The 19,162-nt window shown below is 42.6% G+C and overlaps 1 protein-coding gene across 1 annotated transcript in view; it reads right to left on the bottom strand.

Moving 5' to 3' along the window:
- Nucleotides 1-1,249: 1,249 nt before the first annotated feature.
- TIMP2 (TIMP metallopeptidase inhibitor 2) overlaps nucleotides 1,250-19,162 on the bottom strand; it is a 31,649-nt gene continuing 13,736 nt past the window's right edge. The window contains exons 2-5 of the mRNA XM_032210657.1: nucleotides 11,792-11,892; nucleotides 9,242-9,350; nucleotides 6,855-6,979; nucleotides 1,250-3,546 (exon numbers count right to left, since the gene is read on the bottom strand). Coding sequence (XP_032066548.1) covers nucleotides 3,349-3,546; nucleotides 6,855-6,979; nucleotides 9,242-9,350; nucleotides 11,792-11,892 — 533 coding nt within the window. The 3' untranslated portion in view covers nucleotides 1,250-3,348. The remainder of the gene's footprint in view (nucleotides 3,547-6,854; nucleotides 6,980-9,241; nucleotides 9,351-11,791; nucleotides 11,893-19,162) is intronic.

Below are 19,162 nucleotides of genomic sequence, written 5' to 3'. Positions count from 1 at the left end.
TGGAAATGTGCAGTTAGGGCATAAACAGAAATTGTTTCTGTATCTCTGCTGTTTAGGGATCATTTCAATATTCCAGCTCTATGAACCTTGTTGGGATTTGGGGTGATGTACCTTTGAGTCTTGACTCCTGGTAACTGCTTGGACAAGTCTGTGCAATTTCTTGGCAAGATTTCAGGAATAATTTGTCCTTGCCTCCTTCCAAGAGCAGAGGGAGGGTGACTGGCTCAAGGTCACCTAGCTGGAGAACTGGTAGTGGAAATTTTGAGTAGTTCGGAGAACCGGTAAATACCACCTCTGACTGGCCCCGCCCCATCTATTCTCTGCTTCCTGAATCCCAGCTGATCGGGAGGAAATGGGGATTTTGCAGTAACCTTCCCCTGGAGTGGGGAGGGAATTGAGATTTTTCACTATCCTTCCCGCCATGCCCACCAAGCCATGCCCATAGAACCAGTAGTAAAAAAATTTGAATCCCACCACTCGTCTAGGATTCATGGTTTCCCAGTTTCAAGCCTGGTGCCTTCATCACTATACCAAATTGGCTTTGTTTGGAAATAAGGCAATTTATATTGCACTGATTTTAAGTTGTTCCAGGAAGAATAAGCAGAATTTTTGAGATCCCTTTTATAATTTTTCAGTCCTGCTAAACTCAGGGAAGGGCAAGTGTTACATACACACAGTACGAGCCTGATGTACTATTAAACAGCATTGCTGGATGATTAATTGCTATCACTCAGATAACTGGTAACTCGAACTTTGGATTGGGAAGGGAACATGAAGAACATGGGAAAAATACTGAAAATAGGTGGGAGGGGGAAATATAAAGCCATTGAGGCTGGGGCTACGGAGAGGAAGAAGGGTCCTACATTGATTTGCCTGCATTCTTCCATTCAAATGTTCCGAACTATTAAGTGGTTAAGAGGCCTTGCAGGAATTTTGGCTGCCCCTCAGCAGAAACAAAGTATATGCAATCCAAAGGAGCCTGCTTCCATTTTCTTTGATAATACTGTTTATTGTCCGGAGACTCAAGTGTCCACATACGAATTATACAAAGCGTCAGAGACATGCACAGTCTGCTTGTCTATTCAGCAACTTTCATGTGTTCCCAGCACAAGAAAATCTCAGCTTTCAAAATCCAACAACAACAAAAACAACCCACCCCATATTATTCTACCCACCAAACAATCTTCCCACCCCAGCGGCTCCCCAAAAAGCTTTAAATTACGGCAGCAAGTTAACTTATTTTTTCATACTCACTAAGCAAAGATTTGAAAATAATGTAAACTCTTTATTATTATTATTTTTAAAATATTTTCGAATTGCTGGCATGGAGGGGAAACTGTTATGTTATGGGTGCTTCAGGGAAACCTATGCGTGACACTAAACCCACAGCTATAAATTAAGCCAATTGAGGAGTCTTTGATATCGTTTTTCCATAAATAGGTCTTTTGCAGGGGTTGTTTTTCACACCCCTAGTTAAATGGCCAACTTAGTTTGCTTGCTGGGAGCTGCAATTTGGCTAGCAAGAAGCAGTCGCATGTTGCTGCCACCCTCCCGTCTCTGTAAAAACTTACACATGCTGCAGGAGAAACCAGAGGAGAAGGCAGGAACAGAATACTGCTTCCGCTGGCATTCAGCAATGAGGGAAGGAACATTGTCCTCCATACATTTTGACGTTCTTCCCACTGTATGTTAAAAGCTTCCAACGCAGAACCCCTTTACAAAGTAATAAGTGCAAATCTAACAGCTAAACAAGAACATTTAAAAAAACATAATAGAGGAATGATACAACTGATTGCTGAAACAAACTGAAAAAAATTAAAAATCAAAAAGTATCAACAGAGAGAAAGAAGGTAAATGTCACATAGGATATAAACGTACAGGAAGTAAAACAGGAGTCTTATACTGGACTGAACAATTTTTTTCCTTTTTTGTTGTTTTAAAAATATATTGAAATAAACAGACTGGCCCAGTATGACATCTTTAAATTCTACCTTGATGAACAGCATGAAAAGGCCACGGGGCAGGCCTGGCTAAGAATAAGTGTGATTATCCTTCAGATCTAAGTATGAGAATCCCCCTTCCAAAAGGGGGGGAGGGCACCCAGAGCTTGGGGAAATCCAGGAGAGAAAGGACAAGCTCAGAAGAGGGAATGGGAAGGGTTGAACTGAGCAATGCTCTTTTTCAGACAGTTGAGGGTTTTGTCATTACTCCAAAGGAGCATTTATAATCACAGTTTAATACATGTGTGGGTATCACCAGCCAGCTCTCATAATCACATATATGGGAAGAGAACATAAATGTCTGCCTTCTGCGGAATTCTTGTTGCAATCATTGATTTCTCCATTCAGCAAGTCGCAGGGCTTGGAGCTGTGTCTGATTAAAAATCATTCTGTGCCAGGAACTTTGGAGGAGCAGGAGGAAGATGACAATTCCTTGGTCTACAAAGTTCCAAAATCCTAATAGAAATAGCAAAACTTTACAACTGGCTAAGAGAGACTGTGACATCAGAATTACATTAATGGCATAAATACGAAAAAGGTGGAATCAAGCATATGGAGTAAGTCCATATCCTGAAACCCCTTTTTAAAAACTGAAATTTGACAATCCCAGACGCAAAGCTAAGAGCTGCACATATCTCCCATGTCTTCCAGGCTATATATATTAACTTCGTAAAATAATTAACGCACCCACCTCCAATTTTTGCCCCTGAAAGAGGATACTGTCTCTCTCAGATAGTCAATTTTAAAAAGGTTGCTTAGTCCTTGGAAGATGACACAACTCTTCTCTTTGCTAGTGCAAAAGGATGCCCTGGACTGATGGCACCACCACTTTTCATGGAGGCCAAAATGCAAGTTTAATCTCAGCCCACCACATGTGTCTCTGTATATGTGTCTAAGAGAAAGGAATGACTCTAAAGTAGTAAATGTGGAATAATTTCATATGTGGAAAGAAAAGAGGTTTTGACCCAGGCAGAAGGTGGGAAAGTGGGAAAGAAGGTTTACGAATTCTCTTCACAAGGAGGGATGTCTCTCAAGACAGTAAGAACCTGGTAGGCCTGCTACCCAGAATCAGAGACAACACCTCTCAGCCAATCATACTGTTGATACTGCCTTCCTCCGTTATGCTTGGCTGAAATCCATTGAGTAAAAAGACACTCACTGGATCAGCACAGGAGAAGAAGCAGAAGAAGCAAAGTATGAATGGCCTCAACATTCCTTTCCTTAGCACTCTCCAACCACCACTATTGGCCTGCCCATAAGATTTTATTTTCATGCTGTTTCCAGGAAGTGATGTCAAATGTGGACCGATCTAATTCCTTGCAAGCCATGCTGCCGGTGCCAAAGGAACTCAAGGATCCTCAATGTCAAGGAACTCCTGTTTAGGGGGAGCCACTCCACGGTACCACGCACAGGAACCATCACTCCGCTTGATGCAGGCATAGTGTTTTGCCTGCCGCCCATTGATGTTCTTCTCCGTCACCCAGTCAGTCCACAGACACTCGTCCTGAGCAGAGACATAGCAGGGGATGGAGGGGCAGCGGGAAATCTGCAAAGAGAGAAAATATCAATAGCTTCATGATTTCCTAGCATTACGGTTGAAGATCTGATTAACCCTGTAGGCATTAGATTCAGGTTCCACGTATTACAGTGTTTTGGAGCAAATATCTGAGTTATCTGACAGGTTAGCATGCAAAACTACTGGCAAAACAATACCATCAATATGGAATTATGTGCATTTTAAAGTGCCTGCATTGGTTACCAGTAGGCGTCTTGGTCCAATTTGAAGTGTTTTAAAGCCCTGAATAACACAGCCTTGGGCAGGGTGTTAGACTAGAACACTTCCAAGATCTCATTCAGCTATAAGAGTCTTGGGCAATACCTTGCCAGAAGGAAATCTACCTATCTGGTATGAATGAAAGAGAACAGGAATTATGTCTAATATTCTGTGCATCATTCACAAGTAGTCATCCAGACAACCCTACCTGTTTGCAATTCTGGAAGCAAGTTGAATCTGTTTCATGTCAGCCTGCCTTGTGAATTAAGATTCTGATTTTTGGTACTAATTACCATGGCCATTTTGTTTTGTTTTGAGGCTGAACATCAGCCAGATCCTTGGGGATTGGGGTGGGTTAGGAGTTCCTCAACTGAATAAATACTTTACTCTGCCAGGGCCTCCAAGAAAGTAAACTAAAGAGCAAACAGGAGCCATTGACTAAAAGAACACGCTTCTTCTGCTCCTCGGAGGTCCATAGTTGAAAAGGTTCAGGCCAGGTTACAAGTTTAAGATGGCACTGACTACACTCCCAGATAACCTGTGGCAAGAGCAAGATGGGAGTAAAGTGACCATCCTCATGCTTCTGACCTATCAGCAGCTTTCAATATTAGCAATCGTGGTATCCTTCTGAATCAACTTCCGGAATTGGATGGGGCAATACTGTGTTGAGCTGGTTCTACTTCTGGGGTCAATTCCAGTCAGGGTTGATGGGGCGAGGGGATTCAGCCAATGGCCTCTACTTTGTGAGGTACCTCAGGCCGGTTCCACCACAAAACCGCGAAGCCCTTATCCACGCCGACATAAGTGCGGAGACAAATCCGCGCCGTCCGAAGCGCTAAGAAAAACACGACCCTACCGCGATGACATAACCGCGGAGGGCAAATCCGCGCCTACCAAAGCACCCTAAACCTAACCCTAACCCTAAACCTAACCCTAAACCTAGGGGCTCGCAAGCGGGGCGGCGACGCGCAGCGGAGGCAGGCCGCCCTCTTCTTCCTCAACAACATCTCCTTGCATGGGCGGCCGCCGCCACCAGGCAAGCCCGCTTCGCCGGCCCCGGGACAGCCTCAGCCGCCACCGCTGCCGTGTCCTCCGCCGGCGTCGGCACCTCCCCGGAGGAAGAGGCAGGGCGGGCGGCGTCGGCGGCCCCGCTCGGACCCCCCCGTGGGCTTCCTGCTGCCCCCCGCAGCTGAGCTGGACCCTTCCCGCGGGCTGCTGCTGCTGGGCAGCCCACTTTGCCCCGTCTGGACCCTTCCCGGAGCAGCTGGAGGAGGAGAGCTACCTTTGGAGGTACAGAGGCAAAGAACGAAGCATGTAGAACGCCCTTCTGTCGCCGCGCTGTTGTCGCGGCGGTGATGACGCACGGTGATGACGTTGCGGCTTTAGCGACGCGGTTTAATCACCGCTATTTTGATGAGCGCGGTTTTGTCGTGCCACGCCTCAGGCCCAGTTCTCTCTCCTCTCCTGTTTAACATCTACATGAGGTTCTGGGTGAGGTGATCATTAGGGATTAGGAAGCTTTATACCTCCATGGCGAGCTGCCTGAACGATGTCATGAATATTCTGTCTCCAGGGCATGGAGACTGTAAGGCTCAGGATGGAGTGCAATCAGCTTCGACTCAAGCAAAACGGAATGGCATTGGGTATTTGGGTCTTCTGGAGAAAAGGTTTTCCCACTGCTGGCCTTGGTGGCTTTCCCTTTGCACAATTGGGGGAGGGAGGTCTTCTGGGACTTACAGCTCCTACTAGAAAAACAGGTATCAACTGTGGCCAGAGGGGCCTTTGCACATCTTAGGGTTGTGAGCCAGTTGCCCCTGATCCTGTATTGGGAGGCTTTGTTTATAGTCACTTATGCCTCATGACCTCTTTTCTGGATTGCTGTAATGCGCTTTTTTACAAGGGACTGCCCTGGAGCATTCAGAAGCTTCAGCTGATGCAGCATGCGGCTGCATGAGCAGTAAAAGTTGTTGGATGCTCAATGCATGTTAACCGAACGTGAGTGGCATTGGCTGCCAGTGTGCTTCCAGGCACAATTCTAGGTGTTGGTTTATTTATTTATTTATTTATTTAAAACTTTTATATGCCGCCCAATCCCAAAGGACTCCGGGCGGCTTACAAACAAAATATAAAAAACATTAAAAAAAACAATACAATTTAAAACAACAATCATCCATCAAATTCATTCTAGTCAGGGCCGAACCTCAATGGTGAGGTCAACAGCCCCAGGCCTGCCGGAACAGCCATGTTTTTACGGCTTTCCTGAAGGCCATCAGAGTGAGTATGGTACGGATTTCCGGGGGGAGCTGGTTCCAAAGAGTCGGAGCAGCCACTGAGAAGGCTCTTCTCCGAGGGCCCGCCAGCCGACATTGTATGGCTGACGGCATCCGAAGGAGGCCCAATCTTTGGGATCTTACTGGTCGCTGGGAGGTATGCGTCAGCAGGCGGTCTCGAAGGTATCCTGGCCCTAAGCCATGTAGGGCTTTAAAGGTGATAACCAACACCTTGAATTGAGTCCGGAGACCAACACGCAGCCAGTGCAGATCACAGAGGATAGGTGTAACATGGGTGTACCTCGGCACACCCCTATCACCCGCGCGGCCGCATTCTGAACTAACTGCAGTCTCCGAACGCTTTTCAAGGGTAGCCCCATGTGGTTATCACATTTAAAGCCCTTCATGGCTTGGGGCTGGGTTAACTAAGGAACAGTCTTCTCCCACTGATTTCTACCTGCCACATTAGGCATATTAACTATCCCATCAGTCAAGGAATGTCAGCTGGCAGGGAACTAGATGTGCCTTCTCTGCCGTAGCCTCTGCCCCCCAAAAAATTCAGAAATCAGGAAGGCCTCAACCTTGTGGGCCTTTTTAAAGACCGTGAAGACTTGGTTCTGAGCCTGGGGTTCTGAGTGAGTTAAGGGCTCAGTCTCTTGACTGAATTAACATCCATTGGCAATAGTTCTAATCAATGACCATATATATTTATTTTGTATTGGTTTTGTTTTACATTTGATGATGAATGTAAGCCACCCCAGATGGGCAGTTATAGAAATCAAATAAATAAGTAAATGAATTTGGATTTACCTTGCATTCACAGCCCATCTGGTACCGCTGGTTGAGACTCTTCTTTTGGGTGGCACTGAGGGAGTCCCAAGGAATGATGAAGTCACAAAGGGTGATGTGCATCCTGCCATTACCCTCCGATTTCCCTGAGAGAATAAAGCAACTATGAATAGCAGCCTGCAAGCCAGAGGGCATTTTCCTGATTATTTCCAGAGTTATCAGTGGTCACTCTCTTATTTTGATTGGGGAACTAAAACTGTAAATGAGAGCTATAACAAACGTTGATTTGTCAGTAATTGCACTCTCCTGACACAGCTTCCAATCAATTGGGGGAGTGAAATTTCCAGATCACACTTTAGATTCATAAAATGGCTGCCTTTGTGGAGAAACTGAACATTCACAAAATGGCTGCCACATTGGGCATCACCTATTGTAAAATAACTTCTCCCCAAAGCAAATTGGTAAATCAACCAATCCCTGCTATTCCAGTCTTGCCTCCCCACCTAACTGCAGCCCCTAACAACCAACCACTTTTTCTTATAAATCCGGTTAAAAGATACAGGACCAACAAATATTTGTGGAAATAAAGATGAAGTTGAAAGCTCATTTCACATTCATTTTTTGAAAAATAGAATAAAAATAATAGGTATACTCTATTCCCATGATGGCAAACGTATGGCATGCATGCCGGAAGTGGCACACAGAGTCATCTCGCCAGGCACGCCAGGCGTCGCCTATTGCTCTTCCGGGTACTGGCCAGCCGATCTTCACGCATGTATGCGCACCAGAAACCGGAAGACCAGGTGACTGGCATCTCATTTTAAGGAGATTAGAATATGGCCAGAGAAGAATAAGTAGGATGATAAGGAAACTAAAAGGCAAATCTCATTAAAAACATTTCAAGAAGTAAATTTTCATAGCACAATCATATGTGGCAAACTGAAATTATGGCAAAATGATGATCCACATAGAGTGAGGTTTCAACATAAATTTCAGTTTCATTGTGGTGTCCCAACAAGACATATGCCACAGATTTTGTATCATGACATGTGGCTGTGTGTTGCATCTCTCCCCCACCCTTCACTGCCATCATCAATGACTATGCCTGAAAAAAAGAAAATAATTTGCAATTGATAGCAAACATTACACGTCTGATGAGCTATCATGAGAAAGACAAAACAGAATTATTCTATTCCAGAAATAATGGGTGGAAATGGCTAGGGAAGCAGATTTCAGCTAATCATTTGAAGAAATTTTGCAAGTCGGAGAGCTGCAGGGATTTAAGGTGAAGCTGGACAGCCCCCAATTGTGGATGTATTATATGATCCTGGGCTATGAATCTTCTAGAAGCCTGGCATCCTGACAAATTATCCATCAATGGATAGATAAGACATAAGCAATATCTACAGACTATGCAACAGAAACAATCAACAAGCCAAAAAGGGAACAAAAAGACCAAAATATCTCCCCACCAGCAGTCAGATCCACATGAGCACAGATTAACTCCAAAATTAATATCAAATCAACAATCAAGTAAACAACACCACAATCAAGAACAGCCAAATAAATAGTAGATAGTCCAACCAAAGAGCCTGTAAGACCAGCCCCACTAACACTGACAGGGCAAGACGCTAAAATATTAACTGAGAGCAAACCCCACTCCTTACCAGCACTGATTATATTATCCAGTTTGGATAATGAAACATCTGCAAGGAAAAATCCAAGCTCAGAGAGCACCAAGGACCCCTCACTACGAATCTTGAATTGAGCAGGAAGCTGAACTAGAGTGAGACTAAGGTTCCTGTTTATTATTTTATTTTCTAAGAAACAGCCAAACATTACTGCAACGTTCTTGTATGGTAGCAAGTTGGTAAAGATTCCCCTCACACATATCTGCTAGTCATTCCCGATTCTAGGGGACGGTGCTCATCTCCATTTCAAAGCCAAAGAGCCAGCACTGTCCAAAGACATCTTTGTGGTCATGTGACCAGCATCGCTAAACAGTGAAGGCACACGGAACGCTGATACCTTCCCACCAAAGGTGGTTCCTGTTTTTCTATTTGCATTTTTATATGCTTTCGAACGGCTAGCAGAAACTAAGATAAGTAATGGGAGCTCACTTCATTACACGGCGCTAGGGATTCGAATTGCCGACCTTTCTGATCGACAAGCTCAGCGCCTTAGCCACTGAGCCACCGCACCCCTTGCCAAAGGCGCATGATCACCAAATTTGAAGTTGCATTTCTTGCTGCAAAGCTAATTTTCAGAAATATTTTGGGTATTTAGAGTGATATGCTGGTAAAAAAGTAGAATTGGAATTATTATTATTTTTGTCTTTCATACCTCCATTTCATTGGCTTTCTGTTTCTTACTCCTTTTCTAGGCTTTGAAAATATATTATGCTTTACCTGCAATGAGATATTCCTTCTTGCCACCAACATCCAGTGTCACTCCACACACTGCCGAGGAGGGAGCTGTGAAGATGAATTCAATGTCCCATTCTGGCCCTTTAAACATCTGAAAGGGAAAGAAGCAAATGAGGCCAAGAGTAGATAGAGGTCAGCAACCTACCAGTTAATTTTCTTTAAAAAAAAAGGAAAATGGAACACACCCTTTAGAGATTTTACATGCACAAATCTGTCCTCATGCTAATCATCATGTCAGTCGTGTTTCTGGTACAGCCTTTTCAAACTGGTGCCCTCCAGATGTGCTGTTCTCATTCCAGAAATCCTGGCTAGAAACCGTAAGAGTGGTTAATCTGGCACATTTGGAGAACATCAAGATGGGGAAGACAATTCTAGTGTTTCCAATGTTATTCCAAGTTCTTTCCCAAACACAGTCAAAAGAGAGTAATCACTGTTTTTACAATTTTCTTTAATCCTTTGATGGGCATATATATTTTTCCTATCTATTTTCCCTCTTGGAGAAATCAGTCCATATGCAAATAAAATGTTGCCACCTATTTATTTTTTAAAGGCCACCCATTAACCATTATTACAACAAAGGGATTCACAGATTGTGTCAAACCATAAATTGTGATTTAGAAACCAAAGTTGTTGTTAATGTGGTATGTGAATTCTATCATTCGACATGTGATCTTATCCAACTGATTTCCATTTGACAAATGCTAACTTTATGTTTATGGATATTTTAAAAATTCATAATGTAATAGATCATTAGTACATCTGGCGAATGGGATGTTGCACTGAGACCTATGATCAAGTTATTTTAGTGTAGAGGTCTGAGGTATAGAAAAAGAGCATTTGTTTCCAATAGCTTCTCCAGCAGAGAGAGAAGCTTTTGCAGGTGATATGCAGGAAAACCAAAATAACATTAATGGGCCAATTCCAAAGAAATTCCAGAAACAGGAAACCAAAACTGCTCTTAAAGGCTGCTTCTTCCATACTAGTTTCAGTGTGTCTCTAGGATACAGAACGATAGCTCTTCTGCTCTTCTTTCATTAAATTAGCGTAGGAATAGAATGCCAATTGAATCTAACTCTAACACATGTCAAACCCTTGGTTCATTTGCTTTTGAGGGGTTTTTCCAATGTTTTTACACTATCAGCTAAGACTAGAAGGCTTTTCTTTCCCTTCCTCTTTCTTATTCTTTTGTTAGCCTAAGTATTCCTGACTGGTAAACTAATAATATTTTAATAGTTCTAAACAACACAGTTAAAATTCTGAAATGAAAACAAAACATAAAAAATGTTTAGCACTAAATAGCACTAACATAACAAGTTTACAGCAGGGGTGAAATGCTACAGGTTCTGACAGTAGCAAAAAATGCTAAGGTTCGCCCAAACCGGTAGTTAAAAAAAGCTTTAAAAAGTGGTTAAAAAGGTTCCATGACACCCAGCTGTGCGCCTTTTTTATTTTTTTTAAAGCATTTTTTTTACTACCTATTCACCCAAACTGGCAGGAAAAAAATGCTTTAAAAAGTGGAAAAAAGTTGGCCATGCCCACCCAGTCAAAAGGCCTTGAACCTGTGTCAGCCTCTATATTGCTTGCTTGATATTGGCTGCCATAGTAATGGGGGGGGGGAGGAGGGGGTTTCGGTATTTGGGAGGGGAATCATGCTGGAGGAGATGTCTCGGGATGAAGAGGAAGTTTTGTTCTCACCATCTTTTGCGCATGCTGAATGGACTTGTTTAAGTCTGGTCAAGGTCAACCATCTCTGCATACCAGATGGATGAAGCTACCTGAAGATGCACCCCACATGACACCCTTGCGGGCTGGAGATTGGACTTTCAGCTTGGGGATGTTGGGGAGAGAAATTTGGGTAAACTTTTGATATGCACAATTTCGTGCCTTTAGCCTCAGATCTTCCTTTACTTTCGTTGCTATCAATTCATATCCAGTAAAAGTACATTTTCTCTAAAACAATGGAATTGGGGGTTTCCTTTCTTGGATTTTGAAGGAGGCATGTCTGATAACCGGTGGCAAAAAATGTTTAGATTTCACCACTGGTTTATAGGTTCTCTGCTGTTTCACTCTGAATTGCTGTTGCTCTTCTTTGTGTGTATGTATAAGGCAGAGTTACACAGGCAGCCCCCAGGTTCAGAAACAAAGGACTATCTCCGAATACAAACAGGCTGCCTATTGCTAAAAATGGCAAACAGTGTTCTCCCTTCCTTGAACCGATGAAGTGCTGAATCCATGCAATGCTTTCAGGAACCACTGAAGCTGTGAATTTTTAATATATAAGCCTTTTTTCAGCCATTTTCAGCAGTTCCTGAAAGCATTTTGCAGCTTCAGCAGTTCATCAGCCCAAGGAAGGACAATGTCATCCCCCACTTTTTTTTAGTAACAGGCTGTCCCCGTTTGTTAAGTACAAGTTCTGACTTCCATACAAGTTTGAGTTAAAGACGGTGTTAGGAATAGAAGTCATTCTTAACCTGGGGACTGTCTGTATATACACATAGCCAAAGCTAGGGTTCTCGTGTAGCTGTTTGTTACCTTTATCTGTTTGATCTCATATTGGATGCGTTTGATGGGGTTTCCATAGATGTCATTCCCAGAGTCCACCTCTTTCTCAGAGACAGCCTTTGCTCTGATCACTGAAATACAAAGAGACAACGGAAGTTGGAAAGATTCAGCGCCAGTGATGAATGCAACCACTCCAAAGCAGACTACAAATAACGTAGCCATGAGTCACTCTTCTTCTGTCCCCTTATAGTACTCAGCAGCTATTTTCACAAGCAAAACCTGGGGTTATTAATCCTGGGGAGAGTTTCTGTTGCATGCTGCTAACAAAAAAGCCCTCTGCCCTTTTCTGCTCTTTCCTTTCTGCAGTTCTTTGATTATAGACTCGTTCAAGCTTGCAACAATATTTGAAATGCCACCTTGTTCTATTTATTTCAGAGATAAGGATAATGTCTGCATTATCTGCAAGCAGCCTCCAGGAACAAAGAAGATTACTTTAACTAAAATGTGCTGCTGTAAGAATACTGATACGGGAAACAGAGGTTAATAGCTTTTCTTGTCAAATGGATTTGCTATTAAAACTCAGGTCTCTTCATCCATAATGAAGCCAAACACATTGAGACGAGACTCAGATGAAAATATTTTGCATTCAGACTCTCTGTACATAAAATCTTCAGGCTATTGTGGATTTGGGGTGGGAAGGAGAGAGTTTGATTTCAGTAAAGGGAAGAGGTGAAAAGCAGGAAAGAAGATACTTTTTATTCAAAGACTAGCAGGATAATCACAGTAGGCTGAGACAAAGCAAGACTGCACTCACTTCCACACTAGGACTGGTTTTGTCCTGTCTTATTTCCTTAACCAGAGTTTGTTAAAAACCACAATTTGCTTTGATGGCACAAGAAACTAAGCCATTAAGAATCTCAGTTGTGCCTAGAAGGTATGGACTGAAATAAGCTTGGGATCTCCTGGTAATGTTTCAGAGTACAGGTAGCCCTCGACTTAAAACCACAATTGACCCTCAAATTTCCATTGTTAAACAAAACAGTTGTTAAGTGAATCATGTCTTATTTTATAACCTCTTTGCATGGTTGTTAAGCAAATCACTAAACTTGTTAAATGAATCCTGTGGCCATTAAGTGAAACTGGCTTCCCCCATTGACTTTGCTTGTCAGAAGCTCCTTAGGAAGATTGCAAATGACAATCCTGGGATGCTGCAACTATCATAGATATATGCCAAGCACCCAAAACCTGATCACATGATTGTGGAGATGCTGCAATGGTATGAGAACAGAGGTAACAAGACATTTTTTTCAATGCCGTTCAATGGTGGGATTCAAATTTACTACCGGTTCTGTGGGCATGGCTTGGTGGGCATGGCAGGGGAAAGATACTGTAAAATCTCCATTCCCTCCCCACTCCAGGGAAAGGATACTGCAAAATCCCTATTTCCTCTCGATCAGCTGGGACTCGGGAGGCAGAGAATAGATGGGGATGGGGCCAATCAGAGGTGGTATTTACCGGTTCTCCAAACTACTCCAAATTTCCGCTACCTGTTCTCCAGAACTGGTCAGAACCTGCTGACTACCACCTCTGGTGTCGTTGTAACTTTGGGCATTAAACAGATGGTTGTTATGTCAAGGACCACCTGTAATTCCTGTTTTTAAACTGCCTAACAGTTCTAACAACTAAGCCAGCTTTGTTTCCCCAAAGAATGTTGACCGACTATCCTAACAATGGCTAAATTGCAGTAATTTCTCTGTATTAACTGCAAAGTTGTGGCCGCCAGGATTTGCACAGCTCAGATGCTGCCTCTGTGTCTTGGCACCGGAATTGGAAATAAGAGTTAGGCCTGAGTGAATGTGTTGAAGTTGTGAAATGCTGTCAGGTGCACGGTGGCCTAGAGGTTAAGATTCTGGACTTGTCAACCAAAAGGTTGTCAGTTCGAGATCCAAGTATCTTATGATGGGGTGAGCTCCCATTCTTGACCCAGCTCCTGCCAACCTAGCAGTTTGAAAGCATGCAAATGAAAATAGATAAATACCGTATTTTTCAGACTATAAGATGCACCAGTGTATAAGATGCACTAAGATTTCAAAGAGGTAAGTAAGAAAAAAAGTTTTTGTCCTCTGCAGCCCCCAGAGCACTTTGCAGGCTTCAGCAGGGCTGGGGGAAGGCAAAAACACCCATTTTTGCAAAAAAAGGAGGGGGGCAGAAAATGGGCTGGTTTTCGTAAAAATGCCCCCATTTTTGCCTTTCCCCAGCCCTGCTGAAGCCAGCAGAGTGCTTTTGGGAGGCCAAAAATGGCTGTATTGGATGTATAAGATGCACCAACATTTTCACACTCTTTTAGGGGCGGGAGGTGCATCTTATACTCCAAAAAATACAGTAGGTACCACTTCAATGAGAGGGTAACGGCATTCCATTCAGCATATAGTCATGCTGGCACATGACCACAGAAACATCTTGGGACAAGGCTGGCTCCCTCAACTAAGGAACAGAGATGAGCACTGCCCCCTAGATTCGGACACAACTGGACAGGGGAAATCTTTACCTTTTTTTTTTAAACATACACATAGTGGTAACTGTTTCAAAGTTACTGATAATTTATCTATTGGCCACTAGGTGGCATGAAATAACTATAGTAGTTTTTTCTGCATGTCCTGAGTGCAGAGATGCTGGATCACTTTGAGCTGTATGCTGTATGCTGTATGCTAAGGCCACATCCATACCATGGAACATTCTATGATGGAATGGATTTTTTTTAAAATAAAGAACTTCCATGTATAGAGGAATTGAAAAGCCAGGGCCTTTGGGAAGGGAATTCCCAGTTGCTCATGCCACATAAGTTAAAGTGGGGAACCTTTTCAACCATCAATTATATACATTAAATTAGGGATACTCTCATCAATTTCAGGGCTTCAGCTCCCTCTAAATCAGGGGCGTCAAACTCACATCGTCATGGTGACATCACGTGACATATTGGGACTTTTTCCCCCTTCGCTAAGCTGAGTGTGGCCAGCGCATGACGCATCCGACCTGTGGGCTGGGACTTTGACAGCCCTGCTTTAAATTGGTTTTTTTTTCCTCAAACTTGGCAACTTTTAAGATGTATGGACTTCAACTCCCAGAATTCTCCAACCGTCATGAATTGCAGCCAAAATGGTACTGCAGAACATCCAAGTCCAGTGACCCTGAGGGAAAGGGGTGGTTCATAGCAGGTTCAGTGGGCCAACTGTAGCCCAGTAGATCACTGGTGCCAATCATAATCACATTATCTCAAGCCTCCTTCTCCATGGGGCATGGATTCTCCATACAGATTTGGTTGTTTTGGCTTGTCTCAACAGCAGAATGCCCGAAAAAAAAGACATATCCTCAGCAAATGGTAGGTGGGGCATGTTTGAACTACAGTAAGGAGGTTATGTAGATCAGTCTTTCCACACATTAACCGCCAACAGACTAACCACTAACCACCGACTGAAGTCCAAATAAGTAGAAGCTAATCAAGTATACCACACCTAATCCATAACAAGCATGACAATTCATACACTGAATCTGCCAAAACAATCCAATCACTGGGTATAGGACGTGTCAATATAGAAATGCTGTACATTGCATAATACTTAGAATTGTTTGAGGAAAAAAGCTCTTTCCCTTATTTCTCTGCTGTAAATGAAGGTTAACAGTTGAGGCTTCTTCTTTAATGTCTCTGGCCAGACCTTTTAGGGGGGAGGGGCTTAATTTACCAAAGCCATCCTCTTTCGTCTTTTCTATAATTTTCTCTTGCAATTATAAGGGAGACAGGATTTAAAATACACTCCTAGGTGTCAGAAGCTGAAGTTACAGATAACTGTAGCAGTATTTTGTACAAAATTATAATATTGTAATTTTTCTGTTTCATCACCAGGGACTCACAAAATCCTATAGTGTGAAATTCCACTGTTAAACCCGTTCAACTGTGCTAAGCCTGGTGTTTTTCATACAGATGTTGCCAACCAGTTTAATTAGGCCTACATTCCAGAAGAGCAGCTATGTGAACTTGCTGCAAGCAGCAAAAACAACAGAGCCTCTTTGCATCATAAACACCATTTCAGCTTTCATGAAGTCAGAGTCTGCTTGTCAAATATACTGCATAAGATCTTGGTTAGTCTTCAACATACCACAGAACTTTGCTATTTTTACTGGATACAGGAGGTTTGTGTCTCTGTGTGTGTGTTAAGCTTGACAAATTTTCCATGCGCTTTTAAAAAAAAGTACAAAACTGACTCAGCATTCCCAGTTAGAAATAAATTTTCCATATATAGCTGTTTTATTGAAAATTAAATCTTTGGTCCAGCTAGGGTAATAATGATTCAATGTGCACATTCCACCAAGCCAAAAGGTGGTTTGGTTTTGGCTTAGTGTTGTGTAAATCCAGCCTTCTGATTTGTCAACCAGTTATGATGATTTAATGTGAGTCCCAGCAAATTATTGAAATCCAACCATAGTTTAACATAAGATATGAACTCAACCACCGTCTACTTTAACCAAAGTGATTCTCCAGAGCTTTAGGCGGGGATTATTTCCAGCCCCCTCATTCATGATAGGAAATGTCATGTACTGAATGTGGCTCATATAGAAGCAAAATATATATGTACCTACAGCTGAGCAATAGTTCATTTTCACTCTGATCGCCCAGAAGATTTTAGCATAGTTCTATCCAAGTGATTTTCAGTTTCCAAAATTTAGCCTTAGTATCAGAGGTGGTATTCACCCGTTTCTTATCAGTTCAGGCGAACCGGTAGCAGCTGCTGCTGGAGGCTCCGCTCACCTGCACTGACATAATGTGCGACCTTCTGCGAGCGCTCTTTCATTTGCGAACCTGTAGCAAAGGTAAATGAATCCCACCACTGCTTAGTATTATGCTCTGGCTTATTTAATCTTACTAAATCTTGGCATTGCTGGTTGCTCCAATGTATTGCCAAGGATGTTCAGTATACCTGTCAACATTCAGAAATATCTGCTTTCCTCTCCCTTGCTGATACATTGGTGAGAAAGTGGTGTCCAAAGTGGAGAAAGGTGATATGTATATAAAGGAACTCAGGAAATATAATAGCAGAGCTGGAAGGGTCCTTGGAGGTCTTCTAGTCAAACCCCCTGCCTAGGCAGGAAACCCTATACCATTTCAGACAAATGGCTATCCAACATCTTCTTAAAGACTTCCAGTGTTGGGGCATTCACAACTTCTGGAGGCAAGTTGTTCCACTGATTAATTGTTCTGTCAGGAAATTTCTCCTCAGTTCTAAGTTGCTTCTCTCCTTGTTTAGTTTCCACCCATTGCTTCTTGTTCTACACTCAGGTGCCTTGGAGAATAGTTTGACTCCCTCTTCTTTGTGGCAACCCCTGAGATATTGGAACACTGCTATCATGTCTTCCCTAGTCCTTCTTTCTATTAAACTAGACATACCCAGTTCCTGCAACTGTTCTTCATATGTTTTAGTCTACAGTCCCCTAATCATCTTTGTTGCTCTTCTCTGCACTCTTTCTAGAGTCACCACATCTTTTCTACATCGTGGTGACCAAAACTGGATGCAGTATTCCAAGTGTGGCCTTACAAAGGCATTATAAAGTGGTATTAACATTTCACGTGATCTTGATTCTATCCCTCTGTTTATGTAGCCTAGAGCTGTGTTGGCTTTTTTGGCAGCTGCTGCACACTACTGGCTCCTATTTAAATGGTTGTCCACTAGGACTCCAAGATCTCTCTCACAGTTACTACTATTGAGCAAGATACCACCTATACTGTACCTGTGCATTTCGTTTTTCTTGCCTAAATGTAGAACCTTACTCTTTTCACCATTGAATTTCATTTTATTAGATAGTGCCCAATGTTTAAGTTTGTCAAGATCCTCCTGTATCTTAAACCTGACTTCTGGAGTGTTGGCTATTCCTGCCAGCTTGGTATCATCTGCAAATTTGATGAGTTCCCCATTTATTCCCTCATCCAAGATGAAGATGTTGAAGATGCTGGGCCTAAAACAGAGCCTTGGGGTTGAAGGTGATGCAGAGGGCACACAACAGTAGACAAAGGGCTGCACAGAGGCTAACTGATGAGCAGAGTAGGGGTCAGGTAAACACTTGTCAACAATCCCCAAACACACTTCTTTCCTCCCCACTAAGAGCAGGACCGCTAAAGTTGCCTCCAAGAGAATACACAGATGACGAAGCATTACAAATATTACACACCTTGATATGGGACAGGGTTGATTTAAGGAGGAAAAGATTACTTTAAAACCAGTACATCTTACTCCTGTCTTTGTGGTTTACAGAATCTGTGTGACATATTGTTCCATATTCCCATGACCCAGTTAGGTACATATAAAATGGAAAACACGTAACTGAGATGAGGAATATTTCATTTGATCACAGCTTCTGAAAACATTTTCTCAAGTGTAAAGTACAAGGGAAGTTTTTTTAAAAAAACCAGAGTTTGCTTTAGTTTTATTAAACTCCTTGATGACTAGTTGGAATTTATTTGTGGTCTAAAATGCAACTTGTAGGCTTCCTGTTGGTCACTCAATGAATCATATCCACTGGATACTTTCCACATTAAAGGCACTTAAAAAGTGCATTGTCCTATTGAAAATATTATTTTATTAAACTGCTGAATTTGGAATTAAATTATCCCTTCTAGCAGGATCTTGAAAATCAGTTCCAGGTTAATAGTTCTCATGGATTCCTCTGCTTTTATACTAGCTATCTGTTTCAAGCATTCTATAATGCAGGGAGGAAGATAACTTTGATAGAAATGTACACAATCCATTACCAGGAAAATGGGGTAAAAGATATCACAAGTCCCCCCCAAAAAATGCAAGAGGCTTAAACAGACACATCTCCCATTTACAGGAATCTATGAAGGGGAGACAATATAGCACAATCAGACTTGCAAGATTCTGTAATTATAGCAATTCTCAATAAAAGTAATTTTAGCTTTTTTTTTTTGAAGTTGATTTCTGGCCTGGTCAATCTGGTGGTATCACCTAAGAAAAACAAATACGCTTTCCAGTTTTAGGGCTCCAGAGCAGAACTACACATCTGGTACAACCATCATCAACTGTAGTTCAGAACCCCACCCCCCCATTTCTGTCTCTTGAAACTGCCTGTGGCCTGACTTGGATGCCTTTGGTCTGGCTGAGACAACTGTGTGACAGCAGCTGAATTTTAGGCCTAGCTAATAGCTATGGCTCCAGGCTTTTCCACTCACGTGCCGCTGAATCACTGTCAAAAAATGCAACCTCGTAGAAAGAAGATTCTCTGCTGAACAGAGTGGCTTTGTAGAAGGGAAATTGCTGCTTTGGATTTTCTTAGCCAATTTTCTGAGGGAGGAAGCTGGGAGGAAGAAGGCAGAAAGAAATGGGAGAGGGGCAG

The sequence above is a fragment of the Thamnophis elegans genome, chromosome 2 (genome assembly GCF_009769535.1).
Source record: "Thamnophis elegans isolate rThaEle1 chromosome 2, rThaEle1.pri, whole genome shotgun sequence".
NCBI classification, from domain to species: Eukaryota; Metazoa; Chordata; class Lepidosauria; order Squamata; family Colubridae; genus Thamnophis; species Thamnophis elegans.
Note: the sequence above shows the minus strand (reverse complement) of the source record. Positions and strands in the feature narration are given on the sequence as shown.